General features: G+C 60.1%; 1 protein-coding gene across 3 annotated transcripts; it reads right to left on the bottom strand.

The window, feature by feature from the left end:
• Positions 1 to 67: 67 nt before the first annotated feature.
• Positions 68 to 12,145, bottom strand: CLCNKA (chloride voltage-gated channel Ka). 3 transcript variants are annotated; one of them, XM_027616044.2, is made up of 20 exons: positions 12,012 to 12,145; positions 11,309 to 11,415; positions 10,466 to 10,594; positions 9,536 to 9,664; positions 8,813 to 8,952; positions 8,467 to 8,544; positions 8,296 to 8,374; positions 7,622 to 7,747; positions 7,347 to 7,431; positions 7,136 to 7,237; positions 6,588 to 6,672; positions 6,137 to 6,310; positions 5,580 to 5,649; positions 5,300 to 5,410; positions 4,725 to 4,938; positions 3,689 to 3,822; positions 1,897 to 1,985; positions 1,670 to 1,750; positions 817 to 903; positions 68 to 471 (listed from the first exon to the last, which is right to left on the bottom strand). In XM_027616044.2, the coding sequence occupies exons 2-20, from the start codon at positions 11,406 to 11,408 to the stop codon at positions 424 to 426; spliced, it is 2,061 nt and encodes a 686-aa protein (XP_027471845.2). In that variant the 5' UTR covers positions 11,409 to 11,415; positions 12,012 to 12,145; the 3' UTR covers positions 68 to 423. The 3 variants fall into 3 exon arrangements, with proteins under 3 accessions (XP_027471845.2, XP_027471852.2, XP_027471861.1); XM_027616051.2 differs by lacking the exon at positions 9,536 to 9,664; XM_027616060.2 differs by lacking the exons at positions 9,536 to 9,664; positions 10,466 to 10,594; positions 11,309 to 11,415 and having other exon boundaries at positions 12,012 to 12,088.
• Positions 12,146 to 13,390: the final 1,245 nt, after the last annotated feature.

The raw sequence follows: 13,390 nt of genomic DNA, 5'->3' as shown, positions 1-13,390 counted from the left end.
GCTCACTCAGGGCCAGCACAGGTCTGTCCACACCCTTGGAGCTGAGAGACAGTCTACAGCTCTGGGAACCAGCTTTATTTTTCTCAGGAGCCTCTGGTTGGGAGCCAGCGGGCATCTGTGCCTGCCCTTGCTGAGAGCCATACGCTAATGTCTTCACTGTGAATTTGGTGAATTTTCAATGAGCACCCACTGTCCACTGGTTTTCTGTGGTCTCGAATCCTGCTCGGTCCAGGGTAGGTTTTGTCCTTTACGGTATGAAGCGCTTGTGCCCCCCAGGATGGAACATGGTGAGTGTGGGGCCCCCTTCAGCGCTAGGTTAGAGCTGCCTGCTTCACCGAGGAGTTGAGCTGGGCTGCAGGGGTGTGTTGTGATGGGGGAAAAGAGGCAGGGTCTCCTTCACCTGTTTCATCTTGCCAGGCTGGTTCACTTTGGGGCTGGCGGGTTTGTCAGGTTGGAAATTGCTTTCTTCAACTAGAACAGAGAAAGAGGGGTTTGGGGGAGGGAGGGTGTGGAGGAGGCTGAGAGCGGGGATTCCAGGATTGACTGGCGGCCCTAACGGTTGATTCCAGGGTAAATGCTAAAGCCAGTGCCTCCCCACAGCACAGACGGCATCATTTAGGCCCAGAGAATGGCAGGGCTGGCCCCTGACCACAAAACAGTGGCCAGGCACTCTGGGCCAAAAAGTGGGGCTCATCGGAATCCAATGAGGCCTCTCTAAATTTGGATGGGAGGGTACTGTGCCCCCCCCCCCCCCCCGTCTCCCCAGCCTGCTCAAGCATGGCTCCTCTGCCTTGCTCTGCCCCGGGACCCTCGTACCTCCACCCAAGATACGGAGCCCACAGCTCTGCCCAGAGACGTCACGGGGAGGGACTGAAGTTTCAACAGCTCGAAGAGGTTGTGTGCCTAGAGACGGGGGGTTGTTAGGAAACATTGGAGGATACACGGTGCTCAGCCCATCGGGCTTCAATCTCTCCCTAGTTTGGGGGCGGTGAGCTGGGGTGGAGGCTCTGGCCAGGGCTCTGTCCCAGGGGTGCCCCACCCGCCTGTCTCAGAGCTTGGGAAAGGGGTGGGGCACAGTAACCGTGGGACATCAGGACGCGGGCCTGCAAGGTCCACTGTGACCACCAGGGGTCTCCAGAGTCCACACAAGGGACCAATGGAAGGGACCGGTTTAGTTAGCATGATCCAGCATCATCCAGCAGCACAGAGGGGCTGAGGCCACCTCCATGTCCCCAACCTGCTTCTGTCCCTCTCCGACCCCATGTGCCAAAGCCCCTGTTTTGCAGGGTGGGAAGGGGGCAGCATTCAGAGTGATGAAGTAATTTGCCCAAGATCACACAGGGAGAATGTGGTAGACCTGAAATTGAGACCCGTGTGTGCCTTGATGCAAAGACATCTTTTCAACTACTGTCTCTCTCTCCACCCAGCGGCTTCTGCTCCCCCAAGCTCTCCCTCTTCCCTAGTCTTTGCATCATCCCAAGAACCCTAGAAATGAGGGACGGGGAGAGGACAAAGACTACTATGCTCATTCTACAGATGAGGAAGCCGACCCAGGAGGAGCAGAGAGCCACAGGGTACCAAGAAAGCTGGAGCCTAAGTTCCCCTCTTGGGCTCTTCCCCTCTATCCCACAGTCCTCGTCTGCCCGCATGCCCGAACCCTCCCCACTACCTGGTGCAGGGAGGTCTCCGGAGACAGCTGCAGGGTCACTGGCTCCGTGGGACAGCCCCCAGCCAAGAGGTCCCGGAGACGCTGCCAGTGATGGGGGACGGATCATGGAGGGCCGGGCCAGCCTCCACCTCCTCCAGGCTGTCCCTCTCAAACCCCCTTTCCCCGAGGTGCCCCCCTCACTCCCCTGCTGACCACTCCCCATCCTGACACCCCACAGGAGTACTCACCCGGTGCCCTGGAGCCCAGGAAGGTGGCTCAGCCTGGAGTGCCTGCACCAAGTGCGCCCTTCCCACAGTGCCCACCAGTATCTGAGACTCTGCAGAAGTGGATAGGGAGAGAGCCACATGCCATTTACTGGGCAGCTACTATGTGCCAAGAACTGTACTGGCTGTTCTCATGTCTCTCAGGACCCTATGGCAGCCAGGGGGTCAGGAGCTATTACCACCGATTTTATACAAGAGGAAGCTGAGGCCCAGAGGCACAGAGAGGTTAATTATCTTGCCCAAGGTCACTGAGCTTCTGATGTGGAGGCGTGGTAATGGAAGGCAGCTGGGTAAGGCTGCCCATCCTGATTCCCCCTGTGGCAGGGTCTCCAGGCAGGAGCAGCTTTGGGACACCTGCATGAAGATGTCTGTGGGTCAGGGCTGGGCTTTGCCCCTCATTTCCCACAGGAAGTTTCACATCTGGCTCAGCCCAGTGAAAGTGTGAACGCAGAAGGCCACCATGTTCTGAGGTCCTAGTGTGGGCTGAGGGCTTGGCATGCCTCACTCTGGGCTATCACTGGAGTTGGCAGGTGTTGGGGTTTGAGGAGGCAGCCTGGCATTTTTCCTTCTTGTCAGGTAAAATCAAAACTTTACAACTAGACATATAAATGCTCTCCCTTTAAACAACAACAACAACAGTTAAAGCTATTTCTTGGGTGAGCAGCAGGGTCCCACAGACTGGGCCTGTGCTGGTTGGGAGCTCTTTGCTTTCTGTGGCTCTAAGGGTAGAAGTGGTCTTTGTCTTGGAGGCCAATTTTGTCTTTGTTCCAGGAGGTGAAGCCTCTTGGAGGAGTCACCCATATGCAAATGTTTCCAAATGGCGTATTTGGTGTAGTCTGTGGGATCATGTTAAAGGTATCCCAATTTGAGTGGGGAGCAGGCATGGCATTTGGGATGAGAACCTCTGACAACTCCAAGTTGGTCCCTATTTTCCAGGCGGGGAGATTGCAGTTCATAGAGCTTAAGGGGTTTGCCCATGGTTCTGCGGCTCGTACGGCTTTATGGGCTCTTGGGTGGGTATGGGGGTAACCCATAGGGTTTTGCAGGTTGCTCACTAAACAAGGTACCCGCCCAAAGGATGAGTAGGAATCAAACTCCTCCTGTGCTATGCTTGACAAGTGTGTACCTTGTCTCGTTTGCGTATGTGGGCTGACAATGGCCCTGAGTGGACATGGCTACCTTCCCTCCCACAAATCTTTCCTACTCTTACTATACTCCTGTCCCAGTGAGAAATGATGCTCTAGCTAGATCCTTCCACAAGATGCAGCTTATGTATCTTTTCACAAGGGCATCCACTCATTTTTCTTTAAAAAGACATTTTTTCTCGTGGCAACAGGGTTTCAGGAGAGTTGAGTTAGCTGGGGAATGAAGGGGAGGCCCAGGTAAGGAGTCTTCTGAGACCTTATAGTGTTGCCATCATTTACCCCCACTCCCAAGCACACCAGGCCTGGCTTCTAGAATTCCTGAAGCTATCTATAGAATGTCTTACAAGACTCCTCTCATCTCATTTAAAGATGTCAACCACCCCAAGCTAGGGAGGTCATTGTCTCCATTTTACCAGTGAGGAAACTGAGGCTCAGGAAGATGAAGTGACCTGCCCAAGGTCACACAGCTGCAGAGACAAGATTCAGATTCAGGTGACTGAGAGGTCCAATGCCCTGCTTCCCCTTTCCTGGACCCGACCCTCCAAGGTCGAAGATAAAGGCAGAGGGAATGCCCCCCCGCCCACCTATGCTCCCCTATTCCTGCTGGGTACCTGTGCTCTCCACCAGGAAATACTTGGCCAGGTCTGTGGAGGTCACGACCCTAGCCACTTCCTCCAGCGGTGTGTCCTTGGCCAGTGTGGTGATAGTACAGTTCATGAAGTGCCCCACGATCACACGCTGAGAGCTGGAGGCAGAAGGGTGCTCCCCTCAGGTCCTGGAGTGAGGTGATCTCCAGACCCCAGGACGAGGCAGGGGTACCTGGGGGGAGCTGGTTCTTGGGTGTGGGCAGGTGCTGAGAGATGCCTAGATTCTAGCTTCTAGAACCCCAAGGTGGGGAGGAACTTGAGGACAGCTCACCTATGGCCTAGCTCTGGATTCCCAGCCCCTGAACTCCTATCCGCCCCGCCAACCCCCACCCCCAGACCAGCTCCACTTTGCTCTGTTTTACCCAGAAGCCTCCCCTGGAGAATTTCATCTGAAGAAAAGTTTTATGGCAAAAGAAAGAAAAAAAAAGCTTTAAAGTTTGAAAATCACTGGAGTAGTCACCCCCATTTACAGATGGAGAAACTGAGGTCTGGACCAAGGTGACGGCTTGCACATGTTTGGAGCTGGACCTTGGACCCGAGACTCTCAGCGTCTCTTGGTCCCGCTTCTCTGGGAACAGAGGCTGCTCTGCTCCGGTCTTGCCTGGCCAAGGGAGATTCCAGCTCCCAACGTCCCAGCAAGGGCAGTAGGGCAGCAGTGGAGAGACGAGGGGACCTCCCGGATCTGGTGCTGCCTCTATGTGTGACGGGGAGCAAGGCACGGCACCTCTATGAGCCCCAGTTTCCAGCAAATGGGCAACATCCGTCCTCCTGTCGTGCAGACAGACAACTAATAGGACAGTGGAGCCCTGGAGGCCAGGCATTTGCCCAGGGTCATGCAGGGAGCTGGAGAGAGTGGAGACGAGATGGCTGTGTGTGGGCCCCTTCCACACCACCCACGTCCGAGGTCAGCCACAGTGACGGTCTTTTTGGGGGGGGCCTTCACCCCAGCCCACCCAGACCCATCACCTGCGTCAGCCAGCCCAACGTGGGCACCACTCACCTGATTTTTCGGCCTCGGATCCATGGAAGGTATGGCAGCTTCTTGACAATGATGGTGCCGTCATAGAAGGAGGGCTGGCAGCTCTGGGCGACGGCGTTGGCCGCCAGCACGGCCATCAGCACGGGCAGGGCGTGCACTATCTGGCCAGTCAGCTCGAAGGCCAGCAGCGCCGTGGAGATGGTGTGGGTCACGGCCCCCGAGAAGGCCGCAGCCCCTGCAGGGGGCAGAGCCGGGGGGCGGGGGTGTGTGTGTGGCTCAGGCCAGGGGCCAGCCTCATGCGGACGGCAAAGCTGCCGTGACCGTGGCTGTGTGCTAGGTGGGAACTGTCCAGAGGCCACACGCTGGCCACTGCTGGAAGCGCCCCGGAGCCTGGGCTCGGTGAGGGGGAGCGTGTAAGGGAGAGGATGGGGTATCAGGGACAAGATGGGAGCTAGAGAGAATAAGGGGGGCTCGGGGGACAGGGCTCAGGGAGGGGGCTCGCTGGGAGGCTCAGTGATCTCTCCATGCCCCGATCCTCTGGGTCCAGCCAGCACCCCCGCAAGGTCTGCCCCTCCGTGGGGACCCAGCCCACTCACCTGCCAGGGCATACCCCCCAGGCATGATGGGGTTGGTGACTCCTCCAGCCACAATGCCCTCGGGGAAGGCAAGAGCGAGGGCCTCCCCTATGAGGCGCCCGATGGCAGCTCCTGGCCACAGACAGGGTGAGGAGGGGGAGGCAGGCTGACGCGGCCCCCACAGCCCTCCATTCTTGGGGACCAACCTCAGTACCATCTGAGGAGGGAGGGAGAGAGCCAGGAGCCATGGCCCTGCCCCAGTAACCCTGAAACTCTCAGGCCCTGGGAACCCCAGACTCACCGAAGATGAATATGGGCATGAAATACCCAGCAGGGATGGGGATGGTGGTGGCCAGAATCAGCATCCAGAACTGGAGGGGGGTGGGGGGGGACCCGGAGGAGCCAAGGTTAGAGGCAACCGGACAAGAGTGGGCAGGAGAGGGGATGGGCAGGGGACAGGGGAGCTTCCTGGGGAGAAGGAGGCCACCCAGGCACAGGCCCATCGCCAGCGTCCGGTGTTAGGAGGGCACCGACCAAGGGAAGGAAACCCACCCTGACAAAGAGCCCACTATGTGCCTGGCACCGCGCCAAGGGCTTTCCTTTCTTCCTGCTCAACCCCCCCCTTGGAGGTAGACACAGCAATGGCCCCATTTTAAAGATGAGGAAACCGAGGCTCAGAACTGAAGCAGCGTGGCCGGGGGTCACACAGCGGGCAAGGGTGAGAGCAGACAGTCTGAGCGGAAGGCCCGGGAGCTGTGCTACACTCAGTGGGAGGCGTTGCTCCCCATCCCAACAAGGGCCCGTCTCCACTCTGTGCATGACTCCGGGGGGTGGGGTGGGGGGGCCCGTGGCACCCACCTTCATAACCAGAAAGAAGGCGAGGGTCCCAAAGATGGTGAACTGCGGGTGGTACCATTCAAACCACAGGTTCTGGGGGTCGAGCTCCTCGGGCCAGGGAGGGGACGAGTTCCGGGTCATCAATGCCCACGAGTGGTTGTCGAACAGTGAGTCCAGATGCTCCTTCATGGACAGCTGGCTCAGGGGACAGGTGGGAACTCTGCAGGAGGGGGCTGGGCAGCAGTTCCTGCCACCCCCTCCCCCTGACCCCACCTCAAGTCCTCCTCTGCCACTTCCCACCTTGGGAAGGGCTCTGAGCCCTCAGGGCTGTGGTGTCCTCATCTGGAACATGAGGATGACCCCCAGGCTTCCCCTTACAGGCGTTGTGGGGATTAAATGAGATGACAGGTACAGTGTGGGTGGCGGATGGGGGTTCCCCACTCCAGCCCCACCCCGGCTCAGCGCCCCTTACCCGAGAAGCCAGGAAGCGGCCCACGCCAGGCGGGTAGGTGATGGAGGCGAGAACCAAGGCCGCCAGGGCGGAATAGAGAGGCTTGCTGTGAGGCGAGGGCGTGGGGGTTAAGCTCCAGTGCCTGTCCTCCTCTTCCCCCACCACACGGAGGCGGAGGCGGGCAAGAGCATGCCCCACCACCCCGAGGGTTGGCACAGAGGCAGAAACTGGAGGAGTGGGGGCCGTAGGCCAGCCCCGCTCCAGGGGAGGAAACCTGTGGTGGTCAGCCCCACCGGGCTGATAGGAGAGCTGGGGACAGAGCTCCACCAGGCCAGGGTGGGCCATGCATGGCCGGCCTGGGGCAGGTGCCAATGCCAGGGGGCAGGCAAGGTTTGGGGAGGAGAGGGGCTTGGTTAGGGCTTCTGGCTCTGTGGGAAAGTAGGGCCTTGGTGTGTGGGGGCAGTGCAAGCTCCGTGATAGAGTGAAGACTCAGGAGGAGTGGGGAGATGGGCTCAGGAGGCTGAGGAAGGGAGGGGGGCTGTCCTCCCCAGTCCCTGTCCAGAGCCCACCTGGTGGCCAGCAGTTTGGAGATGACCCGGTTGGTCTTGACAAAACCAAGGAATGTTCGCTGACAGAAGAGGTAAGCGCAGCTCAGGATGCCACAGATGGCCCTGGGGAGGGAAGGTGAGGCCAGAGCCCCGCCCCAGAAACAAGGGCAGCGGCTCAGGCCTGGGCGAGGCCCCCAGTTGGGCTCTCAAGGGACCCGAGGTGCTCACTCACCCCAGTGCCACAAAAAAGAAGATCTCCGGCAGGTCGAACGGGACATCCACCCTGAAACTGGTCTTGTAGAGGGAGGTGATGGTCTCTGGGGCAGGAGGGGAAAGATCAGGGACCATACCCCGACCCCAGCCAAACCCAAGTCCCAGACTTGACAAACAGCAGTGGAGGTGGTGCTAAGCCAGGTCAGGAAGGAGAGGAGAGAGGGAGAAAAGATGGGAGGAGGGGGGACGGGGAGGGAGCCAGGGCTGGGGTCTGGCGGTCTAATGGGGACTCACCCTGCTCGCTGTTGAAGACCGCCAGGAGGCGGAACATGAAGGCTCCGCAGGTGGCAGCGAAGAAACCCCTCCAGTAATCCCAGACAGAGAAGTGGGAAGACATGACCTCGATGCTGAACAGGACGCCTGAAGGTGATGCCGAGCTTAGACGGAGCCCCACCTCCATCCATCCCAGCACCCTGACCCCTCCCATCCTGCTCTCCTACAGCCCCCGCAGACAGGCTCCCCGCTCTCTTTGGGCCTGAGCTGGAGTGAGAGAGGCCAGGCAGGAGCCCAGGGAGTGTACCCGCCTGTGCCGTCCTGGGCCATCTCAATCCCTACAACAGCCCTATGGAGTGGGGCGACTAGCCCCATTTTGCAGACAAGGAAACGAGGCTCAGAGAGCTGAGAGCTGAACTCACTGGCCCAGGGTCTCACAAGGGAGCGGGATCTCCAACCCAAGTCTGTTGGATGTGACCCTGAGGCGTCTTGACACCCACCTCCACCCCACCCTGGGGTGGATGTGCCCTCAAAGGACTGCAGTAAGCCCGCACCCCTCCTCCAGGGCCCTGGGTCAGCCCGCACCCCTCTTCCGGGGCCCTCAGCTGGACAGAGGAGTGAGCGGGGAGGTCAGCAGCGCTGGGACAGGAGTGGTGTGGGGGGCCCCGGGGTGCAAGGGAGGGGCAGGATCTCACCACTGAAGGGTGCTGCAAACACCGTGGCCACGCCCACCGCTGCCGCCGCCACCAGCATCTCATTCTGCTTGCTCTTGTTCTGGGGGGGATCCCGAGTCGGAGGCTCGGAGTCAGCCCCCACCCTGCTCTCCCTCTCGTTCCTCCAAGGGGGGCCCTCCCTGGCCCCGTTACCTCAGATTCCCCAGTGGCCTTGGTGTGCACCCGGCCCAGGTAGGCAGCGATCATCACAGACAGGTGCACGAAGGGGCCCTGCCGGGGAGGTGGGGGAGTCAGAGCCCTTGGGGCCCAGGGCTGGGGGGCAGAGAGAGCCTCATCCAGACCTACATGGCTGCCCATCCGCACCCTCGTCCTCCGTCTCCCCAGCTCTTTTGTCACACTCTGGGGACCTAGCCTGCCCCTCCCCAGGCCTGAAGCCCTGAAGGCAGGCACTGGCCTGAGTCCCCACTGATCCAGCTTCTGTGGGGCAAGAGGGAAAAGGCAGAGGGGCGGGGCGGGGTATTCTCACGCCTGCCCGTACCACTTTGCCCAGGAAGATGGTGCTGCCGGTGGCCAGGGTGCAGGTGAGGCCTGCCACCTTGGCCCCGAAGTTCTTGATATCCAGGTAGTCCTCCAACACCACGCCTGACAAGATAGTCTTCAGCTCCGGGATTCCAGAACCTTGGCAGGGGATGGACAGGGGGCAAGAGGAGGGACGGTCTCTAGATTACACTCTCAACACTTCACCCGGCCCAAAATGTTTCACATCATGATCTTGTCAGGTCCTCCAAAACCCTGAGTTAGGATCTGTAAACTCATTGGCAGATGAGGAAGCTGAGGGTCAGAGAGGGGACGGGAGTTGTCCGTGTCATTCCAGCTGAACCTGAGCTACGGCAAATATGGGGGACCCAGGATAGAATCTCAGGCCACCCCTGGGCGCATCCCTGGAACTCCCCAGTACTGGCCTGGAGCTGGAGGCAGAGCTGAGAGGCCTGGGGGAGCTGTGGCCCTCCCTCAGCCCCTCCCTGGGGACCCTGCTGCCAGGGCTCCCCATCACCGGCCAGAAGCACCCTCAGAAAGGAAGCGGAGCCAGCAGTGACCCCAGAGTCCTCCTCACGGTGTGACTTTGGGCCAAGCGACACGACACTTCTAAGCCTGGCTTCTCTGGCTGTGAAATGGGGTCACTGCTTCCTGCCTGCCCCCATCAGAAGCCCCGAGGGATACAAAAAGGCTTTGGCGCCAGGCACACAGGCACATGGCTCACCTCCAGAGAAGGGCGTGATGCTCTGGGAGAAGCCGGAGGAGAAGGAGACCAGGGCCACAGGGTACACGGTCCAGGAGAGATACCGGAGCAGGTGGCTGTCCCCAATCTCCCGGTATAACCACTTGTGTGCTGGGGACACCCCGGGAGTCAGGGAGCCATCACAGCCTTGGCAGCCCTCAGGTTGTCCACTGACCAGAAATGGAGGCTCGACGAGGGGAGGCCCCGGGGCCACCCAGTGAGTGTCAGATGCCCAAACGGAGGCAGGACTGGGGCCCTGGATCCACATCCCTGTGTTGCTACTACCCACTGAATGATCTTGGGCAAGTGACTTAAACTCTGTGAGCCTCCGTTTCCCCATCTGTCAAATGGCCTAGTGATGGCAGCTCCCTCATGGGGTCTTTGCGAGAAAGCACTCAAATGATGTCCAGGGCATGATGCATAGCAGGTCCTCAGGATGGCACCTGAGCAAGTCTACCAGGGGGGTTTTAGAACCTTCTTGCCCATGCCCCCTGTTCCCGGGAGAGCTCAGGGTGGAGAGAGCCAGCTGAAGCATGGGGAAAGAAAGTTCTATGTCTGGTGGTCTAAGCAAGTACCCTCCCCCGTTACTGAGCTGAAAGCAAGGAGGGAAGGAGGAGAAGGAACAGGGGCAGCAGGAAGAGGTGGGCATAGAGCTCAGAGGAAGAAGGGCTCTTGGGAACATTCACGTCTCTCTTGCTCATTGTGCAGATGAGGAGACTGAGGCCCAGAGAGGGGCAGGAGCCTATCCAGGGTCACGCAGCAAGTCAAGAGCAAAGCCTGGACCAGACCCAGGTCTCCTCCCTACCCCGAGCCCTCCTCCACCCACGATGCACCTGGCGGCCCATCTGGCATCCCAAGAGCGTGCATGGAAGCCTGTGTCCAGAGCGGGTGTACGTGCCAGGGAGGGGTTACCTCGGACCACGCGTCCGATAGTGAAGTTCATGGTGTAACTGATCAGGGCCATGAGCACCCCGAGGGTCATCAGGAAGTACCAGTCCTCCCCCACGCAGAACAGCTTCTGCTTCAGCCACTCCAGGCCACCTGGGGCAGGGGCACTGGGTCATAGCCCAGGGCCGGGGGTGGGGCACGGACAACCCCTTCCCTGGAGGCCTGCTCAGGCCCAGGGCAGGGAGGGCAGGGGCAGTGTGGGGCTGGGGCCATGGGGTCAAGCCCGAGGTGGCTCAGAAGAGGTTCTGCACATGAGGGGCAAAGCAGGAATTGTGGCAAGTGAAGGCAGCAACCCAGGGGGTGCCAGGCCTATGGGCCCTGCTAGAGGACCTTTGGCCCGTGCACCCTCCCCACCCCACCCCACATTGGATACTCATGGAAGATTGATGGAGCCGGCAGGGGCTGGGGAGGGTGTGCTGAGAGCTACAGCTTTCTCCAGTGTCTCCACAGGGCACAGCACAGAGAACACAAGTCTAGCAGGACCCCTCCTTGTCTCCAGACCTGTGGGCCTATCCTACAGGCCTCACTGGGGTCAGGCCAGGCAGCGCCCACTGGGCCCTGAGCAAGGCCCCTAGCACGGCCATCAGACTTTGGGGCTGCTTTCCCCGACGGCGGAGAGCAGACCTCTAGACCCACAGGCAGATGGACTGGCAGACAGTTCCCTCCCCTCCCTTCCACCCGGAGATTGTGGGCACATGAAGGCCGGGCAGCTCTTGGGTTTCAAGGTGGGTGGGGGAGGTGGGGTCCCGGTAGGGGCGATGGCCTGAGGGGTCTTCGACAGGGAGAGGAAGGGGGCCTAGCTCTCACCTCGAACGCCTCGGCGGACGCGGGGATACGGGCCCCATAGCTCCCGAAGACTCACAGGGCTCCCCGAGGAGCCCTCACGCAGTCCCACCAGCTCTTCCATTGGGTCCCTGAGCGGACAGACAGTCAGACCCTTGGTAAGCTGCTCCCATGCCCTTACCCGGCCACCTGGCCCTCCCAATACCTCTACTTCCCACGTAAAAAGGAACAGAGGTGTTTTCCTGTGCACACATGTGCGTGCATGTGCGAGTGTATGTGAAGCTATCTGGAGGGGACAGAGGTCTGATGTGTCTTCATCACAGAGGGGCTCTCGCTGAGGGTGCGCATATCTGTGTTAGGGTGTGGGGTGGGGACTGGGGTTCCTGTGTCCTCTGTGTCCAGCAGCGGATTGATCAAGGCGGGACCCCGAGCCTCAGAACTCCCTTCCCCCTGCCGTGGGCACCGATCCTACCCTCAACGCTTGGCTGCCTCCACTGCACAGAGCGATCTCCTTTCCCAGCAGTCACTCACACTGTGGGGTCCCCCATGCCTGTCCCTGAGCCCCCTCTCCTCTGCTCAGGCCACAGAGGCAGGTAAAGGACAGCCCAGGAGGGTTGTAATGAGGTGCTGGCTCCCTGCCGCCCAGCCTCCTCCTGCCCGGCCTGCTCTGGCCCTGGCAGTTTCCACCCAAGTCCAGGGCCCCGCTCCACACCCAGCAGCCCCTCACCTCTGTTCGTCGGCCCTGCTGTGGCCCCAGCCGGCCCTCCTCTAACAGAGACTCCTTTGCCTGCAGCCCAGGTGCACCTGGACAGGTCTGTGCTCCACCAATCCACATCCTGGGCGCCCGCCCCCTCTCCGTCGGGGTTTACCCTGGCCATTAAGAATGTCCTTGACAAACCACCCAGAACTGCCCAGGCCGGTTGAGCCACGCAGGCCAGAACAGCCAGGTTGAGCCACGTAGGCCAAAACAGCCAAGGGGGACCAGGAGCTGAGCTCCCTAGAACCCAGGAGAGCCACGCAGAGGGTGGCGCTCGATACGCTGCGGGCTCCCTACTGCAGCCTGGGGGACACGGGGGTGGGGGGGGCGGAGGAGAAGCTCCTGCACACAGCAGCACCGTGAGGGGTCCTCTGCAGGGGCTGGATTCTCAGAGCTGGACACGGAAACGGTTTGAGGAAGCAGAGAAGGGAGAGGGAAGAAAGCCGACGGAGCTGGAGGAAGAGCTTGGGCAAAGGCGAGGGGCCCCATCACTACCGCACCCTCACTGTGGGCCAGGCACTGTGCTCAGCCATCCCCAGAATCAGTGAGTGCTCACAGAAACCCGACGAGGTGGGAGGTACTATCCCATGTTAAAGAAATTGGAGTCTCTGAGGGGTGACGCCGCTCCAAGGTCACAGAGACCGAGGGGCAGAGCCGGAATTCCCAGCCAGGTTTGCCAGTCCCCAAAGCCTGCACACGGCTCCGCCGCCCACCTTGCTCAGGGGTGGGGAGGAGACCGACAAGCCGGAGCAGGGGCGGTGATGTGGGGCCCCCGCAGGCCTCTGAGGCCTGGGGAGGAACTTGAACTTGATCCTCAGGTCCAGACCCTCTAGCCTCAGAGAACTACCCCTCAAACCAGAGTGCTTCCCAGTCTATGCCACAGATGATCCTGCCCCAGCAGAGGGTAGGAATGAGGACATGAGGGAGAGGGAACGAGCACGGGTTATGTGCCAGCCACACGCCGGGCCCTTTATGTCTGCAACACAGTCCATCCTCCCGCATCCTTGTGAGTCAAGGGCAGCATCACCATTTGGCAGATGATAGTGGATCAGAGAGGTGTAGTGACTCCTCTAAAGTCACACAGCAGAGGCTGAACCCAGACCTAGACTGTCTGGCTTTTCCCCTCCCCAGAGCTCCTCCAGCCCCTGTGGCTTTCATCAGTCAGGACAAGGGTTTGGTCACAAAGCAGAGGATTTGGGTCTGATGTCACTTTTGGGAAGATTTGGGCAAGAGATTTGGGATAACTGCTCTGTCTCCCTTCCCCAGACAAATCTCCTTTCTGAAAATCATGATGGCCCTTCAGGGACTTGTTAAAACCCTGGGACCCTGAGCCACCCTCTGCCCCTGGA

This window comes from Zalophus californianus, chromosome 4, assembly GCF_009762305.2.
Source record: "Zalophus californianus isolate mZalCal1 chromosome 4, mZalCal1.pri.v2, whole genome shotgun sequence".
Lineage (NCBI taxonomy): Eukaryota > Metazoa > Chordata > Mammalia > Carnivora > Otariidae > Zalophus > Zalophus californianus.
Note: the sequence above shows the minus strand (reverse complement) of the source record. Positions and strands in the feature narration are given on the sequence as shown.

Excerpts from the sequence above, each read along its gene's own strand:
- CLCNKA (XM_027616044.2), bottom strand. The coding sequence starts at position 11,408 with ATGGAAGAGCTGGTGGGACTGCGTGAGGGCTCCTCGGGGAGCCCTGTG. Across the intron at positions 8,375-8,466 it reads AGGCCACTGGGGAATCTGAG|AACAAGAGCAAGCAGAATGA; the intron begins GTAACGGGGCCA and ends GATCCCCCCCAG. Across the intron at positions 3,823-4,724 it reads ATCCGAGGCCGAAAAATCAG|CTCTCAGCGTGTGATCGTGG; the intron begins GTGAGTGGTGCC and ends TTCTGCCTCCAG.